Source organism: Schistocerca nitens, chromosome 5 (genome assembly GCF_023898315.1).
Source record: "Schistocerca nitens isolate TAMUIC-IGC-003100 chromosome 5, iqSchNite1.1, whole genome shotgun sequence".
Lineage (NCBI taxonomy): Eukaryota > Metazoa > Arthropoda > Insecta > Orthoptera > Acrididae > Schistocerca > Schistocerca nitens.
In genome coordinates, this window is record NC_064618.1 from 766,636,240 (window position 1) to 766,657,064 (window position 20,825).

The following is a 20,825-nucleotide window of genomic DNA, read 5'->3' on the forward strand; positions in this document are numbered from 1 at the left end:
GTAAGATACGAGCACAAACTGTTTATCGGTGAGTTCTGCAGAATAGTGCTGTAGTTTGAATCCATGAATCCACAAATAGCTAACTGATATATTGGTGAACAATGGTTACAGTGAAGTAGTGATATCATTCGAGGCTGATACACAGCCAGATGTCTTATAAACCACTTGTTATGGGATGTTACATACTGAACTATCTGTAGGCAAAAGTCAAGTTTGTTATGAGTGAAGTGATGGAGTCCAAATTAAAACCTGTAAAAAGGGCAAAGTGGTCACCACAACATTAATATTAAACATAACTTTGATATTCTTAGGTGGATGCAAATTGCTTTTGGTCTGTGGCACTTATGAAATTATTGATACTCATCCACCAAAGAGTGCCCAATCTACCTGATTATTCAAATTACCTCTGCTGGCTTAAGCCTTATATTTGGAATGCTTCAATAGAGTTTGTGATGTATGTTTCCATGTTCCTATTGGATGGACATTTGGATGAGTTTGTGTTTGAATCTTTGCTCAGTGAGAGCACAAAAAATATGTGTGGAATTGTAATAGCGATTACTGTATATTCAGACAAATGGAAATTTTTTACTGTTTCAACCAATACTAATATATTTTTAATATCTTGATTGATGATATTCAGTTTGAGGGCACTCCTTGATCAGCAAGTGCCTTTGCACTGAAAAATGTTTGCTTGATTACTGTTCCTATAATCATGTGCCAACATCTTGATGCAGTGACTCCTGAAAACTTTTTTTAAAAAATAAATCAAGGACACCACTGCATTCATAAACCTTTTGTAAAGAAAACTGAAAAGAAATTTACTTACATATCCAGTATGTCAGTCAGTCCTCGTAAATTGTAACATGAAGCATAAGAATCAGTTAATACATAAACTGCAAATCATTACATTTGTTACAGTATTGCCTGAAGATGATGATTGATCACCTAGAAATTGGATTTGAAGGAAGGCCTCACTGTGGTATTGATGATGCTAGAAACATAGCTAGAGTGCTGATACACCTAATTGCAGATGGTGCGAATGTACATATTAATGAACGTATACATTTAACAGCAGGTCATAATAAAATGAAAGTTGTCACTGAGGATGGGAACCAGGTAAGAAATAACTATTTTCCTCTGTATCTGTAGATTATTTGTTTTTAATAAAGGGAATTTAAAATTCATTTCAGAGCTTGATAAGGACATTTATAGGCACCATGAAGACAGAGCTTTGTTTATTGAATCTAGATAAAAAATAATTCCTGCAACACTAAACAAGATAAAACATAGGCCAAAAATAACGTTTGTTGGAAAATTGTTGGCTTCTCATTCAAATACCTTAACAAATAAATTTCATTTTTTGACAGTTTAAAATAATACAATGGAATATTTCTAATAATAATATCTATGCGAGACAGAATTGCTGGCCAGGACTTAACTCCAGGAGGGAAAATGTTAACCACTGCCGATAGACACATACATGAAAGTAACAGTGGTGTCATTATCCTAGCTTTTGGAACTATTAATCCCTACTTCAGCAACGACAGGGGAAAGTTAAAATGAAAGTCAGATCATTCAGACCCCAGGATGATAGTGAGTCGCCTGTAGTGAGGACGAGGATTGACAAAGATGAATGGGAAGACATTGGAGTGTAAGCAGTCGGATGTGCTACCAAAGTTCACTCAATGTTAGTAGCAAAGTAACACATGTTACTAGTATTGTTATTTAATTTACTTAATTACACTTCAGGTCAAAAGCAAGAACAGACACCATACATTCCTATAAAAGCAGTATCATTAATGAACTGTTCAATACTCATCATCTTTATGCCCAAGTTATCATTGACAAATCTGTCTGCCTCATGTAAGTAATTGTCCGTGATGTTTCTAATTTGTTATAATTTCACCATTTGTAACAAAAAAATAAGCACCAAACCTGTCACCAAATGGTAAACAATTAATATATGGTGCACCATTACTATTTTCTTAAATCAATATTTATATCTCTCACTTACTGAGTATTATTTTCTGTATTAGTCAGAAAGAAGAGTACTCTCAGTGAAGGAAACTGAAGCAGCCAAGGACACGATGAAGTGGCAGGTAACTGCAAAGTTCCTGGAGAAAACCAAAGATTTAAACTCAGTAGAATGTGAAGACACAACTGGAGAAGAAATTGCTGATCTTAGTACAGACTTTTCCACGTGTCACATAAGTCAATCATCAGATGACTGCAGTTCATGATGCGTATGTGATCGACTTTTACTTTTTTTGTAGTTATCAGTATGATTGCCCTAGAATTTTTTACAATATTAATTACGTGTTTGAACAAAATTATTAATCCTTAGTACTGTTCTACAGTTTAAGGTGGAAAAAAAATAACAGACAAGGTTTTGGACAAAAAAATTCATCTGCTTCCACTGTTCAAAATAATTTTATTGCTATTGCTTTCATTATCAACTCTCTTAATAGCATATTCAATTTGCGTGACAAATGCTGTAAGTAATCTTGTTACTTGCATCTGTAGATCAACACACACAGAAAGAGAGACTTAAACAAGAAATCAGGCCAGACTAAATTTGTGATTGTTATAATCACATTCCGTATCACTTTATTATAGATTTGTACACCAGGAGACCTTACACACACAGTTTCACTAGTTGTTGTTGTTGTTGTTGTTGTTGGTGGTGGTGGTTTTCATTTTCATTCCTGAGACTGGTTTGATGCAGCTCTCCATGCTACTCTATCCTGTGCAAGCTTCTTCATCTCAAAGTAACTACTGCAACATACATTCTTCTGAATCTGCTTAGTGTACTCATATCTTGGTCTCCCCGTATGATTTTTGCCCTCCATGCTTCCCTCCAGTTCTAATTTGGTGATCAGAACATGTCCTACCAACTGATCCCTTCTTCTAGTCAAGTTGCGCCACAAATTCCTCTTCTCTCAAATTCTATTCAGTGTCTCCTCATTAGTTATGTGATCTACCCATCTAATATTCAGCATTCTTCTGTAGCACCACAATTCAAAAGCTTCTATTCTCTTTTTGTCTAAACTATTTATCGTCTATGTTTCATTCCATACATGGCTACACTCCATACAAATACGTTTAGAAAAGACTTCCTGACATTTAAATCTATACTCAGTGTTAACATATTTCTCTTCTTCAGAAACCCATTCCTTGCCACAGCCAGTCTACATATTGTATCCTCTCTACTTCAGCCATCATGTTATTTTGCTCCCCAAATAGCAAAACTCATCTACTACTTTAAGTGTCTCATTTCCTAATCTAATTCCCTCAACATCGTCTGATTTAATTCAGCTACATTCCATTATCCTTGTTTTGCTTTTTTTGATGTTCATCTTATATCTTTCCTTTCAAGACACTACCATTCCGTTCAACTGCTCTTCCAGGTCCTTTGCTGTCTCTGACAGAATTACAATGTCATCGGCAAACCTCAAAGTTTTTGTTTCTTCTCCGTGGATTTTGAAATTCCTGTTTCAAAGTTTTCTTTTGTTTCCTTTACTGCTTGCTCAATATATGAAGGTTGAATAACATCAGGGACAGGCTACAACCACGCCTTACTCCCTTCTCAACCACTGCTTCCCTTTCGTGTTCCTCAACTCTTATAACTACCATCTGGTTTCTGTACAAATTGTAAATAGCCTTTCGATCCCTGTATTGGACCCCTGCCACCTTCAGAATTTGAAAGGTGGTAGTCCAGTCAATATTGCCAAAAGCTTTCTCTAGTCTACAAATGCTAGAAACGGATGTTTGCCTTTCCTCAATCTATCTTCTAAGATAAGTTGTAGGGTCAGTATTGCCCCACGTGTCCCAACATTTCTACAGAATCCAAACTGATCTTCCCCGAGGTCGGCTTCTACCAGTTTTTCCATTGGTCTGTAAAGAATTTGGGTTAGTATTTTGCAGCCATGACTTATTAAACTGATAGTTCGGTAATTTACACACCTGTCAGCACCTGCTTTCTTTGGAATTATTATATTTTTCTTGAAGCCTGAGGTTATTTTGCCTGTCTTAACATCTTGCTCTCCAGATGGTAGAGTTTTCTCACAGCTGGCTCTCCCTAGGCTATCAGTAGTTCTAATGGAATGTTGTCTACTCTGGGGCCTTGTTTCGACTTAGATCTTTCAATGCACTGTCAAATTCTTCATGCAGTGTCATACCTCCTATTTCATATTCATCTACATTCTCTTCCATTTCCGTAATGTTGGCCTTAAGTACACTGCCCTTGTAAAGACCCTCTATATACACCTTCCACCTTTCTGCTTTCCCTTCTTTGTTTAGGACTGGTGTACTGTCTGAGCTCTTGGTAGTCATACAGTTTGTGCTCTTTTCTCCAAAGGTCTCTTTAATTTTCCTGTGGGCAGTATCTGTTTTACCCCTAATGGCATATGCCTCTACATGCTTACATTTGTTCTCTAGCCATCCCTGCTTAGCCACTTGCACCTCCTGTTGATCTCATTTTTGAGACGTTTCTATTCCTTTTCGCCTGCTTCCTTTACTGCATTTTTATATATTCTCCTTTCATCAATTTAATTGCATATCTCTTCTGTTACCCAAGGATTTCTACTAGCTCTCATCTTTTTACTTACTTGATCCTCTGCTGCCTTCCCTATTTCATCTCTCAAAGCGACCCATTCTTCTTCTACTGTATTTCTTTCCCCTGTTCTTGTCAATTATTCCCCGGTTTGTAAATCTCTGTCTCACCATTACATAATCTATCTGAAACCTTTCAGTGTCTCCAGGCCTCTTCCACATATACAGCCTTCTTTCATGATTCTTAAATCAAGTGTTATCTATGATTAGGTTATGCTCTGCACAAAATTCTACCAGGCGGCTTCCTGTTTCATTCCTTATTCCTGGTCCATATTCACCTGCTACTTTTCCTTCTCTTCCTTGTCCTGCTATCGAATTCCAGTCCCTCATGACTATTAAATTTTGGTCTCCGCTAACTATCTGAATAGTTTCTTTTGTCACATCATACATTTCTTCAATTCTTTCATCATCTGCGGAGTTAGTTGGCTTATAAACTTGTACTATGGTGGTAGACGTGGGCTTCATGTTTATCTTCGCTACAATAAAGTGTTCACTATGCTGTTCGTAGTAGCTTATTTGTGCTCCTATTTTTCTTTTTTATTCGTTATTAAACCAACTCCTACATTTCCTCTATTTGATTTTGTATTTATAATCTTGTATTCACCTGACCAGAGGTCTTGTTCCTCCTGCCACTGACCTTCACTAGTTCCCACTACATCTAATTTTAACATATGCATTTTCCTTTTTAAATTTTCTAACGAGTTTGAGAATGCTCAGCGTGCAACTGGTGATGATGGATAATGGCTAAGCACTCAGCAGCAACACACAGCGTGAAGCGCAAGGCGAGTTCCACAGTAGTTGAATGCCTGCTAAGCACTAGCCTGCCCAGCCTACTACCGCAGGTAAACATCTCCACCAGCATGTTTGCCCATACTGTGTCCTGTGCGCCCTGCCCACCATTGCAGTTTTTCGCACTACCCGCACTAGCTCACATCTACCTCCTTCATGATGTCCACTGGCAGGGATACTAAATCTTTCCCCCCTGAAAAGGCCATGTAGGACCAAAAATAAGCAGACTTGGGCCATGACCTCCAGAGCAGAGAGGCCCCTGGAGAAACACAAAAGCTTGCAACGTTATGACACTGGCTCTGCCTGAAGGGCCCAGAGGGGTCCACCAGCAGCAGTGGCGGTTAGATCACCTCCATTGGCGAGGGTTGGGAGGAGGTGGAGTAAGAGTAGGAGGAGAAGGAGGAGGATGGAGGAGGGGGGAGGGTGGAGCGGATCCATGGGCTCCACATCGGCAGGCACAGGTGGGAACCTCACTGGGAGTTGTGGCTGCAGGTGACAGGAAGACAGTGGAGTGCATGGAGGGTGTGACAATGAGTAAGCACACTGCTGCAGGTGTGAGCCCTTACCCATAACAGTGTTGTGAACTACCTTGCCATCTGACTTACCAAAAGATAGTGGTATCCCAATAGGGTGTGGGCACAGCTAAATTGCATGGCAGGTCAGCTGCTCCCTTCTGTCATCATAACCACAAACAACTGCCAACCTTTGTGGTGCACAACACCACCTGGCAGCCGCTCCTGCTGCTGGCCGAAGGACCAGGCCCAAATGGTATCCCTGGGTCTATGGCGGTCTGTGGCATGCATCTCTGGGTGCAGCAAATCTAGGATACCCCACAACTGGCATCTGTGTAAAAGTTACGCAAGACTGCACCCATTGACAAGCAGCAAGCAGTATTTAACCAGAAAACTTGACATAGCTTTGTCTTGGAAAGGGGCATACGTGCATTAGACTGAGTGAAACAGGGTGGTAGCCAGATGCTGGATACTATTGCAAACACACAAGTCCTCAAATTACCATGACTTAGATTGCCTACCATAATTGGACACTAGGATTCTGAGGGATCCCTCAATGGCAAAAACAACTGACAACACAGGAACAGTGGCAGCCAAGTTCATGGAGGACAGCTTGCTACCTATGGGAAATTGGACTACACATCGAGCATCAACAACCATAAGCTGCCCAAAAATGGTTTGGCAGGATCGATGTGCACCCTGCCCCAAGGGTACTCCAAGACCGGCCATGGAGAAAACTCACATGGTGGTGCAGTCTGGTTCATGCACAGATCCCACAAGCCCGCATGAGATGTGTCATGTCACAATCAGTCCCTGGCAAGTAGATATGACTTCATGCCAATGCCTTAATTTGAGACATACTTCAGTGCAACGCATGGAGCAACTAAAGGATGCGAGGACACAACCAACACTGGGGAATAACCTCTCAGCAGCATTTCTCCTCTGTGTCAAGCATGTGGAACCCTGGATACTGCTGAGCCGATCACGTAGGTGGAAAAACATATGCCATGCTTGATCTACACCTGAAGAGACGTGCTACGGCTGACCAATCTGGATAACTGAAACGGTTTTCTGGAAAAGCAGGTATGTGGCCATGTTGGTTGTGACTTCATGTGCCATCACTGGAAAATCTGCTAAGGTTTGCTGTTAGGTGTCATCCAATGTGAACATGAGAGTCCTGTGCTGTTCAGACTCCACATGGGCCCACTGGTAGCTGCGATAGTGAATCAGCATTGCTATCCTGTGCTGTGGAGTGGTAATAAATGTCATTGCAACAGTTACTGAGAATGAGGGCCCACCTGTGCATTTGGTGGGCAGCATGGAATGAGAGCCTAATAAAGACACCAGTGGCTTGTGGTCAGTGGTGAGGAGGAACATCGCCCTGTACAGGAAAATGTGAAACTTTTTAACCCCGAAAATAATAGCTAGTGCCTCCTTTTCTGCTTGTGAACAATTAGAATAATTATGCTGTGCAGCGGAAAGTGTCTTCGAGGCATAAGCAATGGGCTGTTTGGTGCCATCTGGGTTCTGTTGAGATTGGACAGCACGAATGCCATACTGGGACGCATCACATTTACCCATTGTAAAGGAATCCAGACTGGGAGCTGAGCACAACTACTGCTTGTGAGACTGAAAAGCCTGTTGGTTGGACAGCACGAATGCCATACTGGGACGCATCACATTTACCCATTGTAAAGGAATTCAGACTGGGAGCTGAGCACAACTACTGCTTGAGAGACTGAAAATCCTGTTGACAATCAGCAGACCTGACAACCTTAATGCCATTCCAATGAAGCTGGTTAAGAGCCTGGCAGATGTGCGTAGTCCAGGAATGAATTCAGCATAACACAAAATCTTACCCAAAAAAGAGTGGAGCTCCTTCATGTTTTTGGACACTGGTAGTTTGACGATGGCTTTGATGCAACTTGTCCCAAAAAAATACATCTTTGAGGAGAAAAAACTGCACTTCCCCAGTTTACAATGAAGGCCAGTCTCCAAGAGGTGTTGGAAAACCAACTACTGGTTTTATAGATGTGGGAAGCTCAGCACGGGTGAGGCCGGGCAGCAACGCGACGCGCTACACTCGAATCGCCAACACACAGCAACCTGTTCAGAGGTGAGGTTGCTTGGTATATCCTGCAGGTCACGGAGGCTGGGACCTAATTGTGATGCCAGAAAAGGTATCCCTTGGCACTGCCATAATCTCACACCATTCCGTAGTTTGGGCAACATCAGCTAAAGGAGGGTCAGTCAAGGGCAATGCTCTACTCTGAAGCTTGAGATCAAGAGCTAACCAGTCAGTTATGGCCCACATTAGCGAGTCTGCATAAGAAGTAGCACATTTGGGACACTAAAAACTACAGTTGTGTGAGAGACCTTGCAGATTGGCTATCCAATCTGTATACAACTGCCAGCACCACCACCAGAAGCTCGGGCTCAGTGAAGAGCTTCAAATTTCACACAACTTCATATAAACTCATGGTGCGGGACAACAACAAGGCCACCTTATCAAATGGATTGATGATGTGCACTAAGAACTGTTGCAGGTAATTCTCCCACCTTTTCTTCAATTCACTGAAACTGACAAACAATTTCAGAGATGGTGGAAGAAACTGCATGGTGGGTGGCAAGGATGTGAAGCAGGTCCACATTCTGGTTTATCAGTGCTTGCATCTGCTTATGCCGTTGTTGCATCAGCAGTTGCTGCTGCTCCTTTTGTAGATGCAACTGTTCCTGCCCGCATTGCAGAAATGCAGTAAGAACTGGCCTGCTGCTGCCTGCAGGTAAACACCTCCACGAAGCAGGTGTGCCCATACTACACATTACAAGCACCCTCCATGGCAGGATTTTGCACTATCCCACTGCACTACTCACGGCAGCTTGTTTGTCTCCATCCATTGTCATGTCCGCTAGTGGGAATGGTAAAAAGACTTAGCAATCTTTGATATGAATCCTTTAATGAGCTAGAATTAGAGGGCTTGCATGCAAACCTCCTCTCCCCTCCCCCCCCCCTCCTATTCCACCTACACACACACACTCAGTGAGCTGAACACAAAGTGCCAGGACTGCAGTTGAGCTTGTAGATTAATTAGGGTGGGAATCATTAAAACAAAGGCAGCGGGATCTTCTTGTGACATTTCAGTCACCAACTTTCTCATCCGATTGCGAAAATATTCATTTGATGCCCACCCACACAAGGTGAAATGATCATCGTGATAAAATAAGAGTAATCAGAGGCCACACAGAAAGATTAAAATGCTTGTTTCCTCGCATTCTGTTTGAGAGTGGAATGATAGAGAAAGAGCTTGAAGGTGCTTCGATGAACACTCTGCCAGGCACTTAATTGATAATTGCAGAGTAATCATGTAGATGTAGATTGGTTTGAGGGATTGTGTGCATGTACACCCACTACCTAACAGTCGCTCCTTCCTATGTCCTGTCATCCCCCCCCCCCCCCCCTCTCAGCCCAGCCCACCCCTCCACGTCATTGTCATCAGTACACTGCATGAACTAACTGGCTTTGGTGCTGTGTGCTCACTGCCTCTTCCTTCTGCATCCGTGTACCATTCTCCTGTTATTTCCCACCTGCTACCTCTTTCTCCCTCTTCCTACACAACGCCTCAAGTGCAACCGTCAATGACTCCATGCTTCTACTATCCAGTGAATGGTTTTATTTACTCCTAAATTATTTGAACTTCCCTTACCATATCAAAATATCACCTGAATCATTTGCTGTCTGTTAGTAACATGTTCACCAATTTTCATTTATATGTTAGATATGGTTCACACCAGGCCATTGATCAGTATACCTATGTCACAACAAAATTTGCAATCGTAGTGAATCTATTTAATATGTTGTATGTCAAAAACAGAAACAGTCTGAGTTTATTTTTATTCCTGTTGATTTGTGTGTGAAAATGAATTTGGTTTTGGTTATGTTGATAAGATTCCAACCATTGGTGGGAATACCATGTGTCCCATACAGTAGTTTACCTGCCAAAGTATAATGATCTAAACAACAAATTTTATTGTGTAGCTCAGCCAAAACTTCATTGCTGCATTCAAATATTAATCTGCATCGAAGAAAAAAGTCTGCTAAGTGTGGTGGTTTCATCTTAATCCAATACCTGCCTGCATAGCACTTTGTTGTGAGATCTCCAATCTTTGTTGATAAATTTTCATTTAAGAAGTGAAAACATTTCAAGAATAATTTGATGGTGATGTATTTCCTGCATAGTTCTAATGGCATTTCATGTACTTCCACCAGGAAAACATTAGGTGGAGTCTATCTGAATGTTCCAATACAAACTCTGATAGCCTTATACTGACACTTATCTAGTTTCTCTAGTCTATTTTGTGTTGCAAAACCATAACAAATGCATCCATAATCCATGTAAGGTCTTATTAGTGCACAATTAACCTAGCTTTGCTTGAATCATGGTACTAAATTGTTTTATTAGTAGCATCAGTATTGGTGAAAACTTGACAGTAATTTTTCATACATTGACAATGTGGATCTAGGCTCCTGCCATTTGTATAGTGTCAGTACATAGATGTTACATTTACAAATAAATATGTGTCTAATAGATACTAACTTGTGTTTCAGGATGCAAGAGGATATATTTTTATAGCTGCCATAGCTCCTCTGGCAACTGCAGTTGTGTTTTACCTTTATTCGCAGTGGGTGTTGTGAAGAAGACAAGACTGGTGTGATGTGCTGTTTGAGTTGTACAGTACAATTGACTATGTTTGTACAGAGAAAAATGTTTTTTTCAATTCTTGTTACTTTATTCTTCGTGTAATACAATTTTATTGAAATCTGTGTTTCATAAAATGGATGCTTCTGTTGAATTGGTGAGTGTTTAACATCAACCTTTCTTCCTTTACTTTGCAGATCACCAACTGTACAGTTTATTGCTGAAAACACAATTCATCTCAAACACTTTTATATACATCCAGTATAGCAGGATTCCACCTACCACCATACGTCACTGATCATTGCACACTGAAACCTAAAACAAACAAAACGTGGCATGAATAATCATATCAGTAGGAAATTACCAGGTGTATCCCAGCAATGCCGACATATACATTGTCTCAGCCCAACTCGACTTGGTCAGAAACTGCTGACTGACTGCATCGCTAAGTGCTCATGCCCAGCAACAACAGTGACACACTATGCCAAGGATTGTCACTGGGCAGTGACTACTCTGGAATTCTGGTCCTGGTTAAACCTGTGGTAGATGCATTAATGTAATACACACTCTGCTGTGAAGCAGATAGATCACCAATATATTGATATGGGAGGATATAGGAACCCTCATATATCCCTGGATATCAAAAAATAAATTATGGATGGAAATTTATGGTGACATAAAGTTTTAGTGTAAAATTAATCAACTAAGAAGGGCCCCAGTGTATAGGAAAGACAGAATAGATAATGTTAAATTTACAAGGATTGGAACTGTTTACACTTAACAGCTACCACCACATGAAAATATATTTCTAAATCATAGGTATGTATAACATTACTGAAAAAAAATTCTCATACGATGTTCTTGAAAATGTTGCCACAAAAAGACAAAAAACACAGGTATTTGCAGCCACTGTGCATGAAAAAGAACAGTTGTACTTAACATGAAGATCACAATTCTCTAACTGTAACTGCACAATAAACAAATGTATACTTTGATTTTTATGAAAGGTAATTAACAAACATAAAATGTATATATTAACTAATGAATTATTAACTACTCACAATTAAATGAGTTTTTACAGAAGAATATAAATCAGCACATCTTACTTTATTTTGTCCATCTGTCTTTATGCAAGCTCTATTAGGATTAACAAACTTTATATCAAGGACAGTAATGTCTCATTTGTTTTATCATGATAAATAAATACTAAATTTTTGTGTGGTAACAGAACAAAAGAAACTTAATAAAATGTATACGCAAGATGTATTAAGGTTCTAATTTAGAAACACAAATATTAATAATTAATAGATTCAAAAGGGGGGGGGGGGGAAGAAAGTAGAAGGGGGCAGAGCTATGTTTGTGGCATGCAGTTTACAGACCTAATTACATAAACACATTAAAATTTGAAGTATCCAGATTTACACAAGTTGTATTGCACTACAATTCACTGCACTTGTGGGCACTCTGCTTTATAAAGAATCTGACTGACACTGTAAATACATCAAACAAAATTTAGACTCACATCTTCGGTATGTTATACATGACTTTGTTGATAAACAGACTGCTCTCATGCTGTCTGCCGTGTTGAGACAATTCACACTGTGGAGTCTGGTACATGAAGGCTCATGCACCATACACTTGTCCTGCTCAGTGCGATGTTTGTCAGCTGTTGGTCTTGCGTGTAGTGGCATAGTACTGCTTCCATGAATCAGTTGTCTGCACTCATGATGTCACAGTGATGTATCTTTGCATGCTGGGACCTCGTGAACATACAGAGAGAACAAGCTGCAGTATCACTGCATATTAAGACACACACACACACACACACACACACACACACACACAGTTTAAAACAGTGCAACAATGTTAAATACACACTCATTCTTGAAAACTCTAATAAATCATTACACAAACAAAATTTTTGAAAGTCACGACTAGTTGTTTTCACGCAAATGTAACCATGTAATTTCTTCTTCTTCTTCTTCTTCTTCTTCTTCAGGAAATCAGCATCCAAGTCTCTTCCATTTTTTTCTACATGCACTGTTTTTGATCTATTATTCCAGCTTAAATTTTTATTCCTACCTCCAGTAAGTTCCTATTGCAGTTCTTGTCATGGCTTAATAAATTATGTATACTGTTCTGCCAATCCTTGGACAAATATTTACTTAAAATGTTGTTTCAAATTCTGTAGATGTCGTAACATTTTCCATGCTGAACTTTCCCTTTGCGTAGTCCCAAACATACATTCGTTGTGCACAACTGCTCATCCTTTCTGTTAGATTTGGATTTCATGAATGTAAAAGTTTAAACTATCCACTGATAGCAAAATCATAGTTCATTACACTGAAATAACAGTTCTAATTGTAGCTTCCTTGCATCACCAAATCAAGAACCTCTCATGTTAAACTTTAATCACATAAGCATTGCAGTTGCATTTGATTTTGACAAATGGATCCAGTTCATTAATGCTAATTTCAAAATCAGAACAACTTTTTCATACATCAAAAGTCAACTTGGTGTCTGCTTTACTTTTGTCCCAATGACCTTTGCATGTCAACAGCGGTATCATAAATTACTACACTCTATTCAGTAGTTCGTTGAATTTCTTGCTGCTTTAGTATTAATTGAGCTGACCTTCAAGCACTTGTTCTTCTTTCTCTTTGTTGTGTTGCTTACTGCACCCTGAATGCAGTCAGAATGTTTGAAGTTCTTTGGCCCTATGGTGATGATTTTCAAATCATTTGAACTATTCCTGCAAGTCATTGTGAATCTCTAATACCTTTCATCCAAAATTTTGCCCAAGATTATTTTAAGTTTTTGGCTATGCTCATAGATTTTTGGTTCAAATTTTGCCCATGATCAGAAATTTTTTTGTTAGTGTTGTCAAGTCTTTTGTTCAACTCCCGCGGTTATCTAGTTTTCTATCCAATTTTCTTAAAAAATGCATTAACGCATCCTCCTTTCCTACTGCATCAACATGATTGTTGTCTATCACTGCCTCATGTTTTTGTCCAAATCTGAATTTTTATTTTCCACTGCATCTACACTTTGAATTCTGCCAATGAGTTACAATTCATTAAAGAGATCTGTAGCAACACTGACCTCATCATTCTCAGTTTGATTAGCTGTTGTTGTTCAAATATATATTTACAATTAAAGTTACAGTCTATATCATATTTCCTGTCCAAGATTGATCGAAGAATTGAGGTTCATGAACTATATGCTTTATTACTGAAAATGTTACTCATCTCAAAATTTTTTACACGCATTCATTTTATCAATATCTCGTTTGCTGCCATACAACAATGGTCATTTCACAATGAAACCATAAAACAAACAAAACATACTGTGAATCATATCGAAAGCAAATCAGCCAGGAACACCTGAGTAATGCCGACTCCAAGATTGTCTTGACCTGATCCGACTTGACTTGACTCGACTGCAGATTGTAACAGCAGCACTAAGCACTTGTACCTAACAACAAGTCACACACTGCCACAAGCATTGTCAGCAGACAACGATTACTCTGGAATTCTGGCTTCTCCTAAACCAGTTGTAGCTACATTAATGCAATATACACTTTGTGATGAAGCAGATCGACAAATTTATGATTTAATGTTACAAAGAATGACAAATATATTCGCATGGGAGGATACAGGCTCCTCACAACATTCTTAAATAATAAGCATTTATGACAGTCACCATATATCGTAGACAGCTTTTAGATGGTACTATTGTGATGTGACATTACAACTGCATTAAAAGTTAAAGCAATGGCATTACACGAATTGATCGAGTATTTTGTTTACAATGAGCATTTAAAGAAAGGTTATTTTGAAAAAAGAAATGAAATTTCACAGAAATATTTTGTTTGATGATTTTTGTAAAAGACTAACTCAACATCAGTTCTTCTAATTCATTTGTTTCACTCTTGATACTTGATCACCTGCAGAAAAGATTGTTTACAATTTGTTTATGAATTTAGTTGTGATCATGCTTTGGTCAGTGACAAATTTTGTGAAGGTCACAAAAAATCTTTTATTGTTCGAAAACATTGATGCTGTGCACAGTATGAGTGAAGATCAGCATTTGGTAACCATGAGTAGAAGCAGCATTTGGCATATTAAGGATGGCAGTACTTTATTTTGCATGAACATTTAGCTACAAAAAAGGTCTAGTCCCAATGGATTCTGCACAATTTGACAAAAACTCAGAACAAGCTCTTTTGAACTGGTGTAAGGAAAACAAAATTTGACTACGGAAATGCAAAATCTGTATACAACAATGTAACAGGAGACCAATCTGGGATATTTATACAAGATGAAAACTAAGCATCCCTCAACTGTTTGTTCCAAGATGAACAGTAACTAACAAATGGGTTTCACGTTCAGGAAAATAATCACTTGTTTCTTTGGTTACAGGGGTCTTGCCATGACTATTCCTTTGTGGATGGAGAAACAGTTGGTGCTGAGTATTTGTTTGCACATGGTACTGAAATAGGGGAAAACAACTAAAAATGATCATGTCATTCTTCATCACAGCAATACCAGCCATTATACAGCATATAAAACAACTCATTATTTGTCAGAGAAAAACATCTAATTAGTATGTCATTTCCTGTATGCGCCAATTTATTTATCCCCTGGTAACTTCTTTTTGTTGTTATACGTCAAACAAAAATTGCTTGAATAGTGATATACAGCACCTGAAAAATTGTTCCAGAGCCATGTTTTTGAGGTGCCAACATCAGAGAGGAAAAATTATTTCCAGCATTGGTTTGAGTGCATTCACATGTGTGTAAATTTTTACGACAAATATTTTGAGAAGCTATAAAATAAGTTGTAGCAAACATGTTTTGTATGGATTCTGTAAAATCTTAAAAAGTGGCCATCATATGTTACTTTACTGATCACACAAATCTCTATCAGCAATGTCAAATTTGAAACCACATGTCATTGACAATGCATGACACTTGTCTCCGTTTCCTATTGATTACGATGTTTTTGCAACCGCTGTGTTGTGTCTTGTTACATGGCTACTGTTTTGTGCCTTGTTACATGGGTGTGTGTGGTGTATAGACATGTTGACAATATTATGAAAAGGATAGTTTCTTACTCATCATGTAGAGGAGATACTGAGTTGCAGACAGGCACAACAAAAATACTGTCTCTGGCCCCTGAAACCAGACCCGACTCCATTGTGAGTTTGTGTGTGTATATATATTTTCTACTTTTTTAAGAAGACCTTTTGGCTGAAAACTCAAATGTATAACAGGCTTTTTGTTGTGCCTGTCTGTGACTCATCATCTCCATATGGTGAGTGACAATTTATCCTTTTCATTATATTGTCATTATTCATCCTGGTTTTTCTATAACACAACAACCTGTGTAACTTTATTCACGATGTTGCCATGGGCTTGTCCAAATGCAGTAGCTACTTTCTGCAGTTCTGTCACATCTCTACATTGACCCATTTTACTGCACAGATTCGATACATCTACATCCACATAGATACTCTGCAAGCCACTGTAAGGTGCGTGGCGGAGGGTACCCAGTACCACTACTTGTCATTTCCCCTTCTGTTCTAGTCACAAATAGAGTGAGGAAAAGACGACTGTCTGTATGCCTCCATATGAGCTCTAATGTCTCATATCTTTTCTTTGTGGTCCTTACATGTGATACATGTTGGCGGGAGCAGAATCTTTTGGCAGTCAGTTCCAAACGCTGGTTCTCTAAATTTTCTGAGTAGTGTATCCCACAAAGAACGCCGCCTTCCTTCCAGGGATTCCCATTTGATTTCCCAAAGCACCCCATATCACTAATGTGCTGTTTGAACCTACTGGTAACAAATCTAGCAACCCCCTTCTGAATTGATTTGATCTTTTCCTTCAATCTGACCTGGTACGGATCCCAAACACTCGAGCAGTACTCAAGACTCAGTCACACCAGTGTCCTATATAGTGTCTCCTTTACAGGTGAACCACTCTTTCCTAAAATTCTCCGAAAACACCAAAGTCGACCATTTGCCTTCCCTACCACAGTTTTCACGTTAGTTCCACCTCGTATTGCTTTCCAGTGTTATGCCCAGATATGTAAATGACTTGACTGTGTCAGTTTGGACACTAGTAATACTGTACCTGAACATTAGTTTGTTCTTCCTACTCATCTGCATTAACTTACATTTTTCCACATTTAGGGCTAGCTGCCATTCATCACACCAACTGGAAATTTTGCCTACTTTGTCTTGTACCTTTGACACCTTACTGTAAACCGTGGCATCATCAGCAAACAACAGCAGACAGCTGTCCACCCTGTCCATAATATCATTTATGCATATAGAGAGCAGCAGTCCTATCACACTTCCCTGGGGCACTCCTGACGATACCCTTGCCGATGAGGAACACTCGCCATCAAGTTCAACATACTGGGTTCTGTTATTTAAGAAGTCTTTGAGCCACTCACATGCCTGTGAACTTATTCCGTATGCTTGTACCTTCATTAATAGCGTGCAATGGGGCACTGTGCCAAATGCTTTCCGCAAATCTAGAAATATGGAATCTGCCTGTTGCCCTTCATCCATAGTTTTCAGTATCTCATGTGAGAAAAGGACAAGTTGAGTTTCACATTTCTGATTCGTGGACATAACATTCTTAGAAAGTTTATTATATTTGAACAGAGAATATGTTCAAGGATTCTGCAACAAACAAAAGTTAGGGATTGTTGTTGTTGTGGTCTTCAGTCCCGAGACTGGTTTGATGCAGCTCTCCATGTTACTCTATCCTGTGCAAACTTCTTCATCTCCCAGTACCTACTGCAACCTACATCCTTCTGAATCTGCTTAGTGTATTCATCTCTTGGTCTCCCTCTACGATTTTTACCCTCCACGCTGCCCTCCAATGCTAAATTTGTGATCACTTGATGCCTCAAAACATGTCCTACCAACCGATCCCTTCTTCTAGTCAAGTTGTGCCACAAACTTCTCTTCTCCCCAATCCTATTCAATACCTCCTCATTAGTTACGTGATCTACCCACCTTATCTTCAGCATTCTTCTGTAGCACCACATTTCGAAAGCTTCTATTCTCTTCTTGTCCATACTAGTTATCGTCCATGTTTCACATCCATACATGGCTACACTCCATACAAATACTTTCAGAAACGACTTCCTGACACTTAAATCTGTACTCGATGTTAACAAATTTCTCTTCTTCAGAAACACTTTCCTTGCCATTGCCAGTCTACATTTTATATCCTCTCTACTTCGACCATCATCAGTTATTTTGCTCCCCAAATAGCAAAACTCCTTTACTACTTTAAGTGTCTCATTTCCTAATCTAATTCCCTCAGCATCACCCGATTTAATTCGACTACATTCCATTATCCTCGTTTTGCTTTTGTTGATGTTCATCTTATATCCTCCTTTCAAGACACTGTCCATTCCGTTCAACTGCTCTTCCAAGTCCTTTGCTGTCTCTGACAGAATTACAATGTCATCGGCGAACCTCAAAGTTTTTACTTCTTCTCCATGAATTTTAATACCTACTCCGAATTTTTCTTTTGTTTCCTTTACTGCTTGCTCAATATACAGATTGAATAACATCGGGGAGAGGCTACAACCCTGTCTCACTCCTTTCCCAACCACTGCTTCCCTTTCATGCCCCTCGACTCTTATAACTGCCATCTGGTTTCTGTACAAATTGTAAATAGCCTTTCGCTCCCTGTATTTTACCCCTGCCACCTTTAGAATGTGAAAGAGAGTATTCCAGTCAACATTGTCAAAAGCTTTCTCTAAGTCTACAAATGCTAGAAACGTAGGTTTGCCTTGTCTTAATTTTTCTTCTAAGATAAGTCGTAAGGTTAGTATTGCCTCACGTGTTCCAACATTTCTACGGAATCCAAACTGATCTTCCCCGAGGTCCGCTTCTACCAGTTTTTCCATTCGTCTGTAAAGAATTCACATTAGTATTTTGCAGCTGTGACTTATTAAACTGATAGTTCGGTAATTTTCACATCTGTCAACATCTGCTTTCTTTGGGATTGGAATTATTATATTCTTCTTGAAGTCTGAGGGTATTTCACCTGTCTCATGCATCTTGCTCACCAGATGGTAGAGTTTTGTCAGGACTGGCTCTCCCAAGGCCGTCAGTAGTTCTAATGGAATGTTGTCTACTCCCGGGGCCTTGTTTCGACTCAGGTCTTTCAGTGTTCTGTCAAACTCTTCACGCAGTATCGTATCTCCCATTTCATCTTCATCTACATCCTCTTCCATTTCCATAATATTGTCCTCAAGTACATCGCCCTTGTATAAACCCTCTATATACTCCTTCCACCTTTCTGCCTTCCCTTCTTTGCTTAGAACTGGATTGCCATCTGAGCTCTTGATATTCATACAAGTGGTTCTCTTCTCTCCAAAGGTCTCTTTAATTTTCCTGAAGGCAGTATCTATCTTACCCCTAGTGAGATAAGCCTCTACATCCTTACATTTGTCCTCTAGCCATCCCTGCTTAGCCATTTTGCACTTCCTGTCGATCTCATTTTTGAGACGTTTGTATTCCTTTTTGCCTGCTTCATTTTTATATTTTCTCCTTTCATCAATTAAATTCAATATTTCTTCCGTTACCCAAGGATTTCTATTAGCCCTTGTCTTTTTACCTACTTGATCCTCTGCTGCCTTCACTACTTCATCCCTCAGAGCTACCCATTCTTCTTCTACTGTATTTCTTTCCCCCATTCCTGTCAATTGTTCCCTTATGCTCTCCCTGAAACTCTCTACAACCTCTCGTTCTTTCAGTTTATCCAGGTCCCATCTCCTTAAATTCCCACGTTTTTGCAGTTTCTTCAGTTTCAATCTGCAGTTCACAACCAAGAGATTGTGGTCAGAATCCATATCTGCCCCTGGAAATGTCTTACAATTTAAAACCTGGTTCCTAAATCTCTGTCTTACCATTATATAATCTATCTGATACCTTTTAGTATCTCCAGGATTCTTCCAGGTATACAACCTTCTTTTATGATTCTTGAACCAAGTGTTAGCTATGATTAAGTTATGCTCTGTGCAAAATTCTACGAGGCGGCTTCCTCTTTCATTTCTTCCCCCCAGTCCATATTCACCTTCTATGTTTCCTTCTCTCCCTTTTCCTGCTGACGAATTCCAGTCAGCCATGACTATTAAATTTTCGTCTCCCTTCATTACCTGAATAATTTCTTTTATCTCGTCATACATTTCATCAATTTCTTCATCATCTGCAGAGCTAGTTGGCATATAAACTTCTACTACTGTAGTAGGCATGGGCTTTGTGTCTATCTTGGCCACAATAATGCGTTCACTATGCTGTTTGTAGTAGCTAACCCGCACTCCTATTTTTTTATTCATTATTAAACCTACTCCTGCATTACCTCTATTTGATTTTGTATTTATAACCCTGTAATCACCTGACCAAAAGTCTTGTTCCTCCTGCCACCGAACTTCACTAATTCCCACTATATCTAACTTTAACCTATCCATTTCCCTTTTTAAATTTTCTAACCTACCGGCCCGATTAAGGGATCTGACATTCCACGCTCCGATCCGTAGAACGCCAGTTTTCTTTCTCCTGATAACGACGTCCTCTTGAGTAGTCCCCTCCCGGAGATCCGAATGGGGGACTATTTTACCTCCGGAATATTTTACCCAAGAGGATGCCATCATCATTTAATCATACAGTAAAGCTGCATGTCCTCGGGAAAATTTACGGCTGTAGTTTCCCCTTGCTTTCAGCCGTTCGCAGTACCAGCACAGCAAGGCCGTTTTGGTTAATGTTACAAGGCCATATCAGTCAATCATCCAGACTGTTGCCCCTGCAACTACTAAAAAAGCTGCTGCCCCTCTTCAGGAACCACATGTTTGTCTGGCCTCTCAACAGATACCCCTCCGTTGTGGTTGCACCTACGGTACGGCCATCTGTATCGCTGAGGCACGCAAGCCTCCCCACCAACGGCAAGGTCCATGGTTCATGGGTGGAGGTTAGGGATATTGGTCTGTAATTTTGCGGGCCCATTCTTTTACTTTTCTTATGTACTGGAGTCACCTGCACTTTTCTCCAGTTGCTTGGGACTTTGTGTTGGGTGAGAGATTCATGATAAATGCAAGCTAGGGGGTCAGGCCAATGCCGTAGAGTACTCTTTGGAAAATCGAACTGGGATTCCATCCATAACTGGTGATTTATTTATTTATTTATT

General features: G+C 39.7%; 1 protein-coding gene across 2 annotated transcripts in view; it reads left to right on the forward strand.

The window, feature by feature from the left end:
- Positions 1 to 10,763, forward strand: part of LOC126260941 (3'-5' exoribonuclease 1-like) — a 78,040-nt gene extending 67,277 nt beyond the window's left edge. Inside the window, exons 5-7 of one of the 2 annotated variants that reach the window (XM_049958447.1) lie at positions 919 to 1,116; positions 2,037 to 2,243; positions 10,519 to 10,763. In XM_049958447.1, the coding sequence (XP_049814404.1) occupies positions 919 to 1,116; positions 2,037 to 2,240 (402 nt within the window). In that variant the 3' untranslated portion in view covers positions 2,241 to 2,243; positions 10,519 to 10,763. The remainder of the gene's footprint in view (positions 1 to 918; positions 1,117 to 2,036; positions 2,244 to 10,518) is intronic. The other variant, XM_049958449.1, reaches the window with a different exon arrangement.
- The last annotated feature ends 10,062 nt before the right edge of the window (positions 10,764 to 20,825 follow it).